The sequence below is a fragment of the Nansenia antarctica genome, assembly GCF_963989245.1.
Source record: "Nansenia antarctica genome assembly, chromosome: 13".
NCBI lineage: Eukaryota > Metazoa > Chordata > Actinopteri > Argentiniformes > Microstomatidae > Nansenia > Nansenia antarctica.
Window position 1 is genome coordinate 23,627,662 of NC_137683.1, and position 15,444 is coordinate 23,643,105.

The window sequence follows — 15,444 nt, forward strand, 5'->3', positions numbered from 1 at the left end:
TACACATCTATTCTTTTTCGAAAAGAAAAAACAGAAAATACGATGATTCATTTTTTTTTTGTGAGTCTATCATTGATAGGAGTCTGTGCTCCCTGTGCTCCTTGTCCCAATAGCTGTTTTGAAATCAGACGAGAACAGGCGTAAATTTAACTTGGCCGATTAGGTAGGTACCAAACTGTTAGTTTTTCTTTTTTTACTTTATTATAACATCTCTTGGTTTTGTTTTTGAAGATTTGAATCTCTTAATTGGCTGAGTAAAAAACTCTCAAGCTATGCAGTCAGAATTGTACCCACCTGTTTGTACCCACCTGTTCCCTGAACTCAAGTTGGTTGAACCAAGCCCCATCAGAACTGCTCCAACTCAAAGGTGAAAGGGAAAAACGTTGTTTCCACCCGGTCTCGAACCGGGGACCTCCGGAGTCAGGAAAAGTTACTCTGAAACTCTCTTCACTTTTCCTCATTCATTGTCATTTAGGTAGACCTTACTATTACGTGGTACAGTACGTGATATGCGTATCAGTGTGCTACGCCACTAAGCACCCCCCTCATAAAAAATAAAATAATTGTGCAAACATAACCAGATTAAATATGACGTTAGTAGCCTAGAATGTAGTAAAATCAGGAAACGAGGCCTGTAGTTGATCCAGTAGGAGGCTGTGCCAGCCCCGTCCCTGCTAAGCCAGTATGCTGCTGCTTCTGGTCTAGAGCCAGCCGTGGTGGGGGGGGTTCTGACGGATGGCCCATGTCACCAGGACTTGGGGCGTATTTACACAGGCGCGGGGGCTCGCCAAAATGGATCTTAATGTTCCTCTTTGCTGAGCCATCCCTTTGAGGGATGAACGTGTGCCGCGGCGGTTAGCCGACCTTGCATCTTTCCCCCGCCATCGCCTCTCTCCTAGTCTGGCTTCCCTGCTCCCTCCAGGGGCGGCAATTTGCCACACGTTTCAAACTTTGGTTTAACGGATGGTCTCCCTGACTCGTTCTGAGGTGCCTTTAATGCCGAAGCGATACGTTAAGTTTAGCCTGAGTGTCAGTCAAAACACTGTTTGTGGGAAGAGAGAGAGGGGGGGGGGGATACTTTTGTTCTGCTGAAGCAGCAGGTTAGGCGTACAGCAGGTTAGTGTGCGTGTGTGTGTGTGTGTGTGTGTGTGTGTGTGTGTGTGTGTGTGTGTGTCTGTCTGTGTCTGTCTGTGCGTGCGTGCGTGTGTGCGTGCAAAAATGTAGAGTAAAAGGGTGTATATTCCTATTCTATGCAGTGAGTAAAGTGAGTTTCATAAAACACTAGGGACAATCGACAGCATGTTCTGATGTCCATCAGTTCTTAACCTGAACAAAATGAGTAAAGCAAGTCGGCGCTGTGTGTTGACATCATATACAAGATGTCATCATGTCCCTTCAGTGGGTCATGAGGTCCAGTGGGCAGTGGCTTGTTACTGGGTCAGGGGTATGAGGAGTCCCTGACCCGTATTCAGACACTATGCAATAGGGGTGCAACGGTTTTCGGTTTTATATTGAACCGTACGGTTCACCATCCACGGTTCAATACGCACTAGTGAATGTCTGTTTTTCGGTTTATGCTGCGTTCCATTGAAAGTCGGAGGTCGTTTGTCTGGAACGCAGTTGCTTCTTGTTCAAATGTTTGTTCATGGCGAGCGGAGTTGAGAACATGGCAACAGTTTGAGGAAGCCCCGGATTGCTACAAAACTGCGTTGCGGGGTCATTCATTTCGGTTTTGCCATTGAATACAATGATGAGGGAATGAGTGAACAGAAATGTTACTGCAAGCATTGCTTCACGTGTGTCGCATAATGTGTATATGGGCTACCAGCTGTCATGGCTAAAGTGCACTTTTACTTGTATTTCTTCCTCTCCTATACCAGTCGTCAAGGCTACTAAAAGGCTAAGAGGCACTTTTACATTTGAAAGTGTTTATTTAAGTTTTTTGTTTATATGTTTTTATATTATACAATATACCAGTCATATTCTGGAATGTGTCTGAATGTTAAAGTTCCATAAGTATAAGCTAAATAAAGTAAAGTAACCGTTTGTAAATTAATAGTAGCATTTTTTTCTCTTGACGCACAAAAACACGTACCGAAACTGTGACCCAAAAACCGAGGTTCATACCGAACCGTGGGCCAACTGAACGGTTGCACCCCTACTATGCAACATAGACACTACAGTACTGGCCACTGACAATGGCTGTTAAGTGGGTTCACTTAAACAGTGTGTGCTCTCTTATCCAGTGTCGACTGTATTATAATTTCACAATAAGATTGTGCTTCTTTTTCTGTCTGTTCTCAAACAGGCCAATAGACAGTGCTACCTTGAGTTCTAACCTGCAGTTTGTGTACATACAGAGAAAAGCTCTTACTCTCAGGGTCAAGGTTCAATATCGATTTGCCTTGTTGCCAGCCTCATCTGAGGCTTAACCTACAGACACACACACACACACACACACACACACACACACACACACACACACACACACACACACACACACTCTGTCGCAGCACTTGCTGCAACACTTGCTTAGTGCCCTCAGATAGTGAAAGATTTTGATGACTGACTAACCCTAACCCTGTATAGATGATTCACTTACGGTACTTGGACAAATGTGACATGGTCTGGTGATATGGCCACAACTCTCAATTGTCAAGCCTCACAAATCAGCCCACTCAATATAACAAACAACAGTTTTAGGATCACTAAATACCTATAATTTGTTAGCAAACTCGCTAGTTTCAAGTGGGTTTGGGGGTCTTTTTTCCGTTGGTTTCGGGTGCGTTTAGTAGTAATTGTGACGATGGGGCGGGATAAACAAAAATGTCACAACAAGATGGCAGCTACTTCACTGGAAATGAGGATGTCTTCCACTACAGTATCTGAAATACATATACACTATTTTGGATAACTAAAAATAAAAAATAAATACATACTTTCTAAACACACTCTCTTACTGGCAAGCTACTCTGTCACTCTAAATAATGTCAGTGATAGTAGTTCCGTTGTAGCTATCGCATGGTTATTTGCTATCAGATCAAATCAAATGTCATGTGTCACATAGGCCTACATCACATACAGACGTAATTTACATAGTTTAATGCTTTGGGGTCGACCTTGCTCAAGAACAACAACCAGCAACAATCCACAGGTCAACAATAGAATAGAATAGAATCCTTAAAAAAGTGACAATAGTACCGTAGTAATGCAATAATAATGTGCTACCTGACAGCGTTTCTAACCCCACACCGTCCCCGTCTCCACAGGCCACAGAAACTCTCCCTGAGTGACTCATTTACAAAAACATCCATCTCTCCAACCCACCCGTTGTTTTTATTATTAGGCTAATCTGTGCCAGCGCGTGATGAAGTCTTTGACGGTAGTTCACCTATTAATAGCTGTCACATGGTTCCAAGTTTCGAGTTTCAAGTTTATTGTTACTTCACACTACACAAGTGTAAGAGAGTAAAAATTCTTCGGGTTTGGTTCCTGACATTGCGGCACGTAGTTATCTAGGTAGTTAGCTAGTTATCTGCTACCTGACCTTGACTCTCCCTGTTTCCACAGGTGTCCATCGGCAAGATGTACGGGACCCAGAAGACCATCGTTGAGGAGCTGGAGGGGTTTAATCGCCACTTCAACTGAGAGGAGCCGGGCTGATGGAGGGATGGTTCCGCCCACCACAGGACAGGAAGTGATGTCAGAGGGACCAGGGACGAGCAACTCACCCCCCGCTTCCCAAACACCAAAACCGGCAGTCAGATACGGGAAAAGCAGAAATCAACCCCTAACCAACCCCCTAGCCAAAGATTTTGTTTGTCAAGTCATTTTGGTGAACACTCGACTATAAGAAGTCAAGGAGGAGCAATTGCCATAGCAGTGTGGTACTCACCCCTCTTTGAGGTTTCAGCCATTGCTTACACCAACTCAGCTCTTGAGGATATATACATGTAGTGGCCGTATAAACAAGTGGCTGGCTAGGTGTAGGGGGTTATGGGGTTGATTTGGGTCTAAGCCACTGTGTGCTGTTGACATCCTGACCCTTACCTTACCTTGATGTTCACTATTTACCCTCTCTTGATTGACCACGGTATTATATTGAGCTTCTTATGCAAGCAGGAGTTGTGACAGTGTACGCTCCACCTCAATTCCATTGCTATATATCTGCCACTTTACAAGCTGTGTATTGTAAATATGATTCGTCTTGTCATGTGAGATGCTGTATGAAATGAATGATTAAAAAAAATCAATGCCTCATACTATTTCATTATTCAGAGAACTTTGGACACATCATGAGGTCACTCAATAGCAGAACGGGGTCAAGTTCACTAGGTACAACACCTGTGAAAGTGGTCTGAAAGTGGAGGAGGTGCACACATTTGTATTTACAGGTGCTCAATGTTTTGTTGAAAGTGCCCTGAACAGGACCCGAGTGTGATGGTGATCTAGGTCATTATGCTGCTGTGGAGGACTGGAGTTTGGTCAGAGGGTTGAAGGTATGCCACAAGGCCATATTTTTCTTTCTCTTTTTTCTTTTTCTTTCTATAAATAGCCCTGTTGTGTTGGTTTTGGACGAGCAGTGACCTAATAATGGACAGAGACACGTGTAAAGATCACATTACTCAACCTGTGCAGCTTCAGAAGGTTTACACTCCGATAAGGATCACAGCAAGAGATATCCCAGAGAAGGTTCACACTAAATAGAATGACATGTTCTTATCGGCAACGTTCGGTGTTGATCAGCAAACGGCCATTTGAAGCATCTGAACATCGAAGGAGGCAGCAGTTAAAGACACTAAATCAGAGGGATGCTGTTTTAGTGTGAGGAATGTTTAAGCAGTTGATAGGAAGTGACCGGAGGTGTCTTGTAACGCCGAAGCCATATTATGTTAAGTGTCGCCTGAGTGTCAGTCAAAACACTATTTGTGGGAAGAGAGAGAGGGAGGGAATATTTTTGTTCTACAACAACAACAAAAATACAGTATACTATGTATAATAATACAGTATGCTATGGTATCTACTATCTAATAGCAGAAAATGTGCTGTACCAAAACATGTACCATTTGTATGATACATAAGGGCCCATGCCCTCAGCATATTTTAGACCAAAAGTTAAACACTGCACTCCAGTGAACATTCTTTATTATGTGAGCTCATTCCTTGATTGCTATTGATTTATCATTGTTATTTAGGCCATTGAAGCTCAAATCTACATGCTGGACCTTTAAAGTAAAGGGCCCAGCATTTTAACAGTGTGTGGTCAATCAATAATTTTCAACAGTATCTGTATTTTCACATTTGGTCCATTTCATGTGGTTAAATTAACAGTTAAACATTAACAATTATAATAACAATTAGCTATTGTTCTGTCAAGTGATTCATCACAGGACAGTACAAACAATTAGAGTTGAGTCACAGTTATCAAGTGCCAAGTCCCTCTATGTCCACTCCTTGAATATCCAAACACAAATGTCCCCTGCATATTGAGCATGGGCCTGTCCAGAAACAACCCCAACCCCACTGCTCTGGAGTCGTGTGTAGATCTGAAAGGGTTGGAGAGCAATACACAAGGTGACAGAAATGCAACCTATACTGTAGCCTGTATCCAGAGCAAGATTGAGCTAACAGTTCAACCATCCTACCATTCAATCTAATCTGCTGTCGATGTGTCTGTTTCGTTTATTTATTTATTTATTTTAAAATACAATATAACCTACCATCACAAAAAAGGATGGAGGGGCTAGCTAGGGTTTATTTGTAGGCAGGGCCCATGGCTACTGAAGGGCAATATACACTATAATGTTACCACATAAAGCTTGGTTGTTCTGAGGGGAAACCAGAGCTCGACAGTAAATCAGTTTGGTACGGTGTGTTCATTAAACTGATTTTTTAAAAATATATAAAGCTCTTTACTGTGTAGCAAACCTCACCTGAGTCAAATACATCATGTCAAATACTTTGCTTGAATAGCTTTATGTCATTATTCAATCGTTTGTATCAGGCATATCATAGGGTCGTTAGGGTCAAGTATTGGAAGGCCAAATGAAGGCATTTGACCCCAAATCTTCTGTGCGCATTTCAGGTGGCATGGAAAGCCGCACTCTCGTGGGTAGGCTGCACACAGTGATACTTTAAGATATAGTTCTGTCCCTCGTTGTTGTCCCAAAACTCGCCCTGGTCATTCCTCAAGTATACGGCGAAGTGGACAGAGGAGCTTGGGTCTGGGAATGGGGGGGTGTACATGGTAAAGGTAAAACGCTCTCCAAGGACACTGTCATCCACGGGCATGTGCATGGCCTGCGCGTCCACAGAGGAGAGCCAGTCGTTGAAGGTGTATCTGACTCCAACGTCCCTCTTGCAACCCTGTTGACTCTTTGCTCGAATCTGTCCTCGGATGTCAAACTGAGTGACGGTAACTCTCTCCAGAGTGACGTGACGCCCCTGTACCCTGGTCTCGAAGTCTTCCGACTCCACGGGCATCTTGAACAACGGGAGGAGACGGTCCATGGTCAGGGTGGATCTGAAGTTTACGCACAGGTCTCCGAGGAACTCTCGCTGCTGTTGCAGCCGGGAAAACACCTTGAATGAATGAATGAATGAATGAATGAAAGCTTTATTTCGAACATGTGAAAAAAAGAAATAATTATAACAACAAAAAACAAAACAAAAACAAGAAAAAACAAAACAAAAACAAGAAAAAACTAAACTAAACTAAAAACACTATTTACTTAACATGTCCGAAAAGGAGTAGGAAGAAGCATTATAAGCTTATTTAATCCTACCCCGAATCTCCAATACTCAGAGATTAATAATTAATAATCTGCAGTTAACTTCAATATTAATATAATATTTTTTTTAAATTAAATCAACCTTAGGAGGGACATGGGGGTCTTCCGCGGTGCTGAAGTGCTTGACGCTGGCCAAATTGAGACCCATGGAATCGGCGAACTTCACCCGTTTACGGTCGTTCTTGGCGAGCTCCTCGAAAAGGGTCGCCTGCTCCGGGTACGCGGGGAGAGACTTGGCCCTCCGCTTGTCTTTCATATATTTTTCATGCGCTTCAATGTCAGATAAGTCCTCCTCGCAGCTCTCCTCCTCCGGGGGTAAGTCTCCACTGCCTTCCAGCATGGTTCCTCCTGCACTCGGAAATCCCTGCTTGGAATGACACAGGACAGGAGAGTGGGACATGATCGGCACTGTATGCGCTAACTAACCTATAGATCTTCACCCGATGACTTCACAAAGACCCCCAACTTTGGAACTTGTCACTTAGTGAGACACGCCCACTTCCAATGCTTACGATTGCTTGCGTCACCTTGCAGCCTTTATGATAGGCTGCCTACGTCACTGAAACGTAATGTAATGTCAGTTCGTGACGTTAGAATTATAAGGTTCTATCTCCATTTTTGTCAAAATTGAGTTTTTTACATAATCTGATCCATTAGGTGTTTATTAATGCCTGTGTGGTGTTATTTTTTTAAATGTTGACATTTTTGAGTTAGTAATTAATAAAATACAAAGGTTCCATCTCACAAAACATAATGGAATGTCAAAACTTTGACGCTCAATATCTCTGAACTACCCTAAACGGAGATAGGACCTTATAATTCTAAGGTCACGAGTTTATAAACATCAACTTTCATCTGGGGGGGGGGTATTCCATCAACGTCGCTAAAGGAAATCCGTCTTTATTTTGATATGTTTCGTGAGACTAAAGCCTGGATTTTTCCTTTAGCCACGTTGATGGAATACCCCCCTGGCTGGTGCCCATAGAACGCAAAAATGCCCCGTCTATTATTACACTGTTGTTGTTGTTTTTATTATTATTATTAGGTAATCAATTGCCATATGCTAATTGATCAATTGCATTCAGTCAACACTTACGTCCCATCCTTTGGTAGCAGGCTTAACATGAACGAATCATGAATTACAGTGATTTTATTAGGCTAATGTAAGGTTAAGAAAGCTTGATGAGACCATTTCAAGACAGATCGCCTATTTTGTATGACTTTCATGAATGGTTATATTTTGCCTTATGAATGATCATCGTCGTAATAAATCACACAATCTAAACAACAAACACATTATATAAACAGGTCACCAGGCAGTTCCACAAGGTGCGTCACAAGTACGACCAACCCGTCACAAAATCGATAGAGGCCCGCTGCACGTGCATCACCTCTGTTCCCTTTCATTTGATTGGTCGCTACAGGTTTTGTTCAAGTATTTGTTCAAGCTGACGTCATTTTTGTCGTCATAGGAGAATCTGTCTCTGTCATCATGCCCACGTGCTTGTCAGGTGAATGAACCGTTCATTTCAGATGAACTTGAGTGAATTTACTGAACTGAGTAGGCTGCTGAATTTATTCTGGGGGTAGCTATCAAGTAATCATCAGCAGGTCTACATGGCCCACACAAGTTGTTTATTGAGTCCTCCTGACCATTAAGAAAAATGCTATACAGAAGCAGATATTAACAACCAGCTTTTAATATTACTATCTGCAACAGTGCTTCATAGGCCTACTCTTCTCAATTATAGTCCACTTTAACATTGTCGATATGTGTCCACTAGATGGGGATCTTTAGCTCTTTAACAACATGGAAAGACTTCGGATGATAAAATTCACTCACACACACACACACGTTGTACCATTTATGTATGTGACTGATCTTATAATGGTCATTGTACCACAAAACACATAAACAAAACGACTGACTCATTTCATTCTTTAATAATTTCATTTAAAAAAACATAATAATGAAAGCTGTACAATTACATATGAGTGACTCCAGATAGGACAAGCTAAGGGGTACGTTTCTCTTTCCTTCTACATCACACTAGCAGCATCGAAGCAGGCACCAGCATCACTTGCATCAAACCCTCATTGTATAGTATTGGTCATGGGCAATCACACGTAGTCAACATAATCTATCATCTTAGAAGCCCTCTCGGCATTTAACACAATCGTATCCCTAAATCAGTGCAAACCTATATTTTGACATGTAATGTTGACAATCAATGGATCGACATATTTTGGCCCATTGTGTTTAGAGTTAGCTCTTATAGGTTGTACATTACATTGCATATAACTGATGATTGCATAGTGCTGATTTACACAGTGCGGACATAGGCCTACTCATCCAGGAGCTTCATTGGGGAAATGTGTTATATATATGTTACGGTACATGTGGGAATACGGTACATGTGGGAAAACTACGATTAGGGTTAGGTACTACGTCCACTTGGTACATGCTGGCATGTCTAACCCTACCCCTAACCCTACCCCTAACCTTAACCCTAGCACCCTAGCACCTAACCCTAACCCTAGTTTTCCCACATGTACCGTAACATGAGCATAGCTTTCTACATTGTTGAAAAGGCAGTTAGTACAAAACATTAATAATGCACCTGAGCAAATATCATTTGAATGGCAGTTGGGGTAGTCACCGCTCTGCAAGGGTAAACAACAGCATTCTGAAATGAGGCTACAGTTACTCTAGCTCCTTCTGCTTTATAAGGCAAAGAAAAGCTGCAGGAAATGTTTGTGTTTCTGCAGTTGTGTTTTGTCTCTAGATGGGTGATTTCAGAGTAACGGACAACCTACTGTTCGGACAGTGACATGACAATAACATAAAAAATATATATGTATTTCAATTGGTCATCATATAACATTATGGCTTAAATGTGTCTAAAATACCTCAGTATATAAATGCATTTATTCATATATTAAAACAAATTATCAGGAAGGAATATTAGACGAACACACTAACAACAAAGAAATGCCTTCATTAACATGATTATGTTTGATTGGATGCATAACATAGCATTAATCATGGGTACTGTAGTACTGCATATGCTGTGAGAGCTGTGAAAATCCCAAAAGGCGGTAATGACCTCACATTCTTCAAACCTACCTATTGGGATCATCATGGTGTGCAGGTTTGAGTTTCAGCCCAGCACTCCTATCAATCAGTATCTTGATTAGTTGAATCAGATGAGTTGTTACTGGGCTGGAGCTAAAGCCTGCACACCCTGTAGCTCTTTGCAGGACCAGTACCTATGTACCAATGTGATCCAACACAAGCTGCGTAGCAATCAAGCGTAGTTATTTTGAAGCCAGTGGTTTTGATTGACAGGTGGCACTGTTGCCAACGATGTCACTCGTCCCGGGATGTGTACATGCGGTACAACAACGTGACGAAAGCTGCAGCCAGAAGAGGGATCATCCAGTTTGTCCACCAACTATTATCAAAGAAGAAGAATTTAGTCATCAATGTTCTTGCAGTAAAAAAAAAAAAAAAAAACATCCAACAAAATAATTATCAATACAGTGGAGGAAACTAGGGGTGCAACGGTTCATTTGGCCCACAGTTCGGTATGAATCTCGGTTTTTGGGTCCCGGTTTCGGTACGTGTTTTGTGTGTAAGGAGAAAATAAATGCTACTATTTATTTACAAACTGTTACTTTACTTTATTTTGCTTATACTTATCGAACTTCAACATTCAGACACATTCCAGAATATGACTGGTATATTGTACAAATATATAAAAAATATATAAACCAAAAATACTTTTGTTTCAAATGTAAAAGTGCCTCTTAGCCTTGACGACTGGTATAGGAGAGGAAGAAATACAAGTAAAAGTGCACTTTAGCCATGACAGCTGGTAGCCCATATACGCATTATGGGACACACGTGAAGCAATGCTTGCAGTAACTTTTCTGTTCACAGTTTTCGTTCCCTCATCATTGTATTCAATGCCAAAACCGAAATGAATGACCCCACAACGCAGATTTGTAGCAATCCGGAGCTTCCTCAAACTATTGCCATGTTCTTAACTCCGCTCGCCATGAACAAACATTTGAACAAGAAGCAACTGCGTTCCAGACAAACTCGACCTCCGACTTTCAATGGAACGCAGCATAAACTGAAAAACAGACAGTTGCGTAGTAGTTGCATGTAGGATGGCGAACCGTACGGTTCAATATGAAACCGAGAACCGTTGCACCCCTAGAGGAAACACAGTTGCAGAAACACACAAGCATCCATAGAGGCAAGCGAAGTTCAGGCTGATTTAAATCCAAGAGACAGACAACGAACACAGCATTAGCAGTGCTTCAGTAAGTACCTTGACGTTTCATTAATTGGGGTCACGAGTGATTCCTGTAAAATATGAAAAGGCATATCTGTGAGTTTGAACTCTCTTAACATGATTATCATATGTGTGAGTTTACTATTTACAACATTTCTAAACAAAGTAGATAGAATAGTCATTACTACTTTGAGTCATCCAGTGGACAAAAAATATGAGTAGTATTAAACTGTGATTAAGATATAGTTTCTCTCAATTAGGGGTGGGCATCGACGATCGATAATTGATCGATAAGGATCTTGGTCGATCACAAAATAAAACATTTGGTCGATCACAAAAAAAAAAAAAAAAAAAAAATGGTTGTGGTCGACCAAATGTTTTATTTTGTGATCGACCAAGATCCTTATCGATCAATTATCGATCGTCGATGCCCACCCCTACTCTCAATATAGCTTGTTCTACTTACTGAAGGTTTGCAAACCTTGTCACGGTCATCCTGCACAGCAGAAAGCATGTATGAGAGAGAGAAGGGGGTGGGGGGTGGGATGGGGAGGCAGGTGAAAAAAGACAGGTGAAAGGCAAACAGTTAAAACGTTTTTCTAGGTGAGGTGATATTTCACATAGAAGCAATCATGTCCGTACAATAGGCTATATCAAATACATCGTTTTTATTTTTTTATTTTTTTACGTTTATTTATACAGGTAAAAAACACATTGAGCCCCAAGAGCTCATTTTCAAGTGTGACCTGTGTGTGTGTGCTGTCGTATAGCATAATAAGTATCATATTTATTAAAAGAAAATGGTCTTTCACAACTCGAGTTGGACCCAGCCTACTGAAGGTAGACTGAAGTGCCCACTCACACACAACACATCTCTTGTATACAGCGATAGGAGTTTGCATTCCATAAATGTTTATGAAACCGTTCTCCAGTGAGTGTTCAACTCAGGAGAGAATGTTCATAAACAGGACAGAGATTAACTTTCAACAACCCTATGGGCACAGTTACAACCACTACAGTTATACTAGTCTACATTCTGTGTGAAGTGGACAGACATTTTTTAATTTTATTTTTATTTATTTATACAGGTAAAAACACATTGAGCCCCAAGGGCTCATTTTCAAGTGTGACCTGTTCACAGGCATACAACATCCACCACAAACAAATACAATACAAAACCTGGCCTACATAGTCTAAAACTAAACTAAAACTACATAGTCTAAAACTAAAACTAGTCTAAAACAGTCTAAGATAATCTAAAACTAAACTAAAACTACAAAACCTAAAACTAGACAGCTAAAGAGCTAGGGACAGGGAGGGGTCAGCAATGGGCAAAAGGGAGGGTCAACTCAATTGCAAGAACAAATCATGGACTCGCACTGTATGTCTCTCAGCAAGAGAGGTAAAGGCCACGTTTCAAAATCACTTTGTTCTTTATCATGTGAGCTACTGATTTATCATGGCCAGCACTATTAGCACTATTTTAAAGCTGAAATCTACAAACTGGACCTTTAACTTACTGCACGGTATAAAGCAACATCTGCATATCATCGAGGACACAAATAAAGTATGCTGCAATCCAGAATGATACCATGTAAGCAAGACAACAGGGGGACGGGACAATGCAACCACAACCCCCTACTACAGTAACCCTAAACACACTAGAGCCAGAATGTAGCATCGTCTCCTCCCACCCAAAAGGTCACTCGATGACCTCTGGATGACCTCTGGCACTGTGCAATGAGGGGCTGTGTTTTGGCTGAACCCTGGCTCAGCAACATGTCAATTATAGTCCACTTTATCATTGTCGATATACAGTATGTCCACTAGATGGAGATCTTTAGCTCTTTAACAACATGGAAAGATTTCAGATGATAAAATTAACTTGACAGATGTGGACTGGATAGTGGCAGTGCTGTTCCCATATTGTCACTTATCGCAATTATGAGAATATGATTTGTGTTTGTGCAGTGATACCCAATACATACAACCATGTTGTTTCCTTGGAGACCAACTCAAAGCTTAATTCAGTTGATTCTGAATGATTTCCACTCTAGCATATATGCATGGTCATTATCATTAAATAGTTTTCAATGTAAAAACATACACCAGTTAAGCTCTCCTCGCAGGTAGGCTAAATGTTCAAAGTTAAAACATAAACACTGCCAAATGTAGCTTTGTAACACAGAAGAGTGTTTATGCTACAGTGCTTTTAAACTTTATTTATTTATTTAAATACGCACCAAACTACACCGGTTTAGGGTGGGCAGTGGACTTCAGCAAAACAGTAACACTGACTAGGGGCCAAAGGCCTTGGTGAACAGATGGGTTTTAAGGGCTGATTTGAAGGAATCCAGGGTGGGGGCGTTGCGGACCACTATGGGGAGAGAGTCATCACTATGGCTGTAACTATGTTACACTTACTGGATGCAGCTCTCCGATGACCATGTCTTTGGCCATCTCCCTGGCGTCTGACGAATGCCCAACGTCTTCAAAGCTCTCTGTGGCGTCACCACCGCCCTGCTCCCGCAACACTTCCTCTCCCCCTGGGTGCTGAAGGATAAGCCAATAACATTGTAATACACAGAGTAAACCCAATTCTTGGGTCACCTTTACATCACACATTTTAACCCCAAAGTAATAAAATAAAAAATCAATAAAAAATCTATTGCCAATGCCATGCAATTAACTTGTGAGTCAATTGTTGGAATTTGGTATGTTTTGCTCTCGGCACAGGGTCAGCCATAGTCGGCAACCCCGGAGCAATTAGGGGTTAAGTGCCTTGCTCAAGGGCACATAACATGCAACTTCCTCCTGAGGCGGGGATCGAACCAGTGACCTCCCGATTGCCAGCCGGCCGATTGATATTCCGATTGCTATTCTATATAATAGAATTGTATATACAGTAGCACTTTGGTTTAGTTCATCTAAACGCATAATACTGGTAGGAAGGAGGCTATAGTGAGCCATGTTGTGCTTCATACCAAGCAGATTACAAACTGCACTGTCATACAATTAAAGCACATGGACTATTGACGGAAAAGACTGCTGTTTTAATTAGCATATTTGATAGTCAGGAGTAGTTAGGGTTAGGATTAGGGTTAGTTTAGGGGTAGACATATGTAGGCCTATAGGTAATAATACTATAATAGATGATCTATGGAGCAGACAGAAGTGTGTTTATGTGGTTTGGGAGGCAGCTGTGAACTGCCCTCAACTAAAACCCACTTGGGACTTTGCTATCTGCAGTAGGTTTTATTTGTCCGAATCGAATCATGTTCTGTCATGACATTACTCCCAGAAAACTTCCCAGCAGCTCTCTGGACAATCTATTACTAGCATTTAATCGGGATTTTAATTAATTTAATTTAATCCCAATAAGTAGTTTGGCAGCAGTGGTAAAGTCCGAGAAAGTTATCCAAAAGTATAGCCTACTAGAATAAACAATTAATATTAATTATGCAAAGCAAAGTAACATGATTAACGCTTAACATGATTACTGTTACCCACCTCTTCCAGAAACTGTGTGACATCGTAGACTTTATGCTTGAGGATAATCCATATTCTCTTTTTCTGTTCCTCGATCTCCGCCAGTCGGTAGTATTTTATTACATCTTGACCATTATTCTGATCATTTTCCTCCATTGCAAAAAAGTTTGACTCTAGATTTGAAGTAAAAAAACAACAACGATTGTATCACAAGATACTATTTAGGCTAATTATCTTACAATCCTACACACATATCGATACGGCGGGTTCGGCGCAGTCTACAAAGCCTATTTAGTGACATTTAACCTACTTATAACCTAACTGGAGTGCTACATTTCTCTTGTTGTTCTTGGCAAGTATCGCGGACCTCCCATTTTCCTTACTCATGACAGCAGTGATTGGTTAGTCCGATATTCTGTTTTCTCTCTCTATTGGTCTGAGTAAGTGTCAATCACAGATGATGTACTGTGACGCAATGGGCTTGTTTGACTTGAAAATGTAACCCGACTACAATTCAGGCGAGGCAAGACGAGACATGATGTCTATGAAATGAAATCCCCAATAAAACAAATTATAATATAGATCTCTCAATACCATATTCTATATCCTACCATAGTCTACACATTGTGGCATAGGGCTTTTCTTAATCCAAAGAAGATATTGAGAACAAAACCTGAGAAGTTTCAGGGATCACGCTCTCTTGCTAACTGCACTTTGCCCCTTGAATCAAAACAAGATTCAACATTTTCTGTGTGTATTATTCTCTCATATTTCTTCTCTTTCTTACATGAACAAATACATTTATTTTTGCAGCAATTTTTGTTGCAGGCCCTTGCCTCCATGCCTCTTAAATCTCAAGC

General features: G+C 41.2%; 3 protein-coding genes across 3 annotated transcripts in view; 1 reads left to right on the plus strand and 2 right to left on the minus strand.

Annotated features, from left to right (window-relative positions):
* The window catches only part of lyrm4b (LYR motif containing 4), a gene marked incomplete at its 5' end in the record, with an annotated part of 38,752 nt that extends 34,500 nt beyond the window's left edge, over positions 1-4,252 (plus strand). Inside the window, one exon of the mRNA XM_080544443.1 lies at positions 3,571-4,252. Within this exon, the coding sequence (XP_080400569.1) occupies positions 3,571-3,648 (78 nt within the window). The 3' untranslated portion in view covers positions 3,649-4,252. The remainder of the gene's footprint in view (positions 1-3,570) is intronic.
* Positions 4,253-5,138: 886 nt separating this feature from the next.
* On the minus strand, positions 5,139-7,201 carry ppp1r3g (protein phosphatase 1 regulatory subunit 3G). Its single transcript, XM_080544382.1, has 2 exons — positions 6,874-7,201; positions 5,139-6,582 (listed from the first exon to the last, which is right to left on the minus strand). Exons 1-2 carry the CDS (start codon positions 7,189-7,191, stop codon positions 6,082-6,084), a joined length of 819 nt encoding a protein of 272 aa, XP_080400508.1. The 5' UTR covers positions 7,192-7,201; the 3' UTR covers positions 5,139-6,081.
* Positions 7,202-8,716: 1,515 nt separating this feature from the next.
* cyb5a (cytochrome b5 type A (microsomal)) lies at positions 8,717-14,899 on the minus strand. The gene is made up of 5 exons (XM_080544405.1): positions 14,606-14,899; positions 13,520-13,648; positions 11,562-11,591; positions 11,132-11,166; positions 8,717-10,246 (listed from the first exon to the last, which is right to left on the minus strand). Exons 1-5 carry the CDS (start codon positions 14,738-14,740, stop codon positions 10,162-10,164), a joined length of 414 nt encoding a protein of 137 aa, XP_080400531.1. The 5' UTR covers positions 14,741-14,899; the 3' UTR covers positions 8,717-10,161.
* Positions 14,900-15,444: the final 545 nt, after the last annotated feature.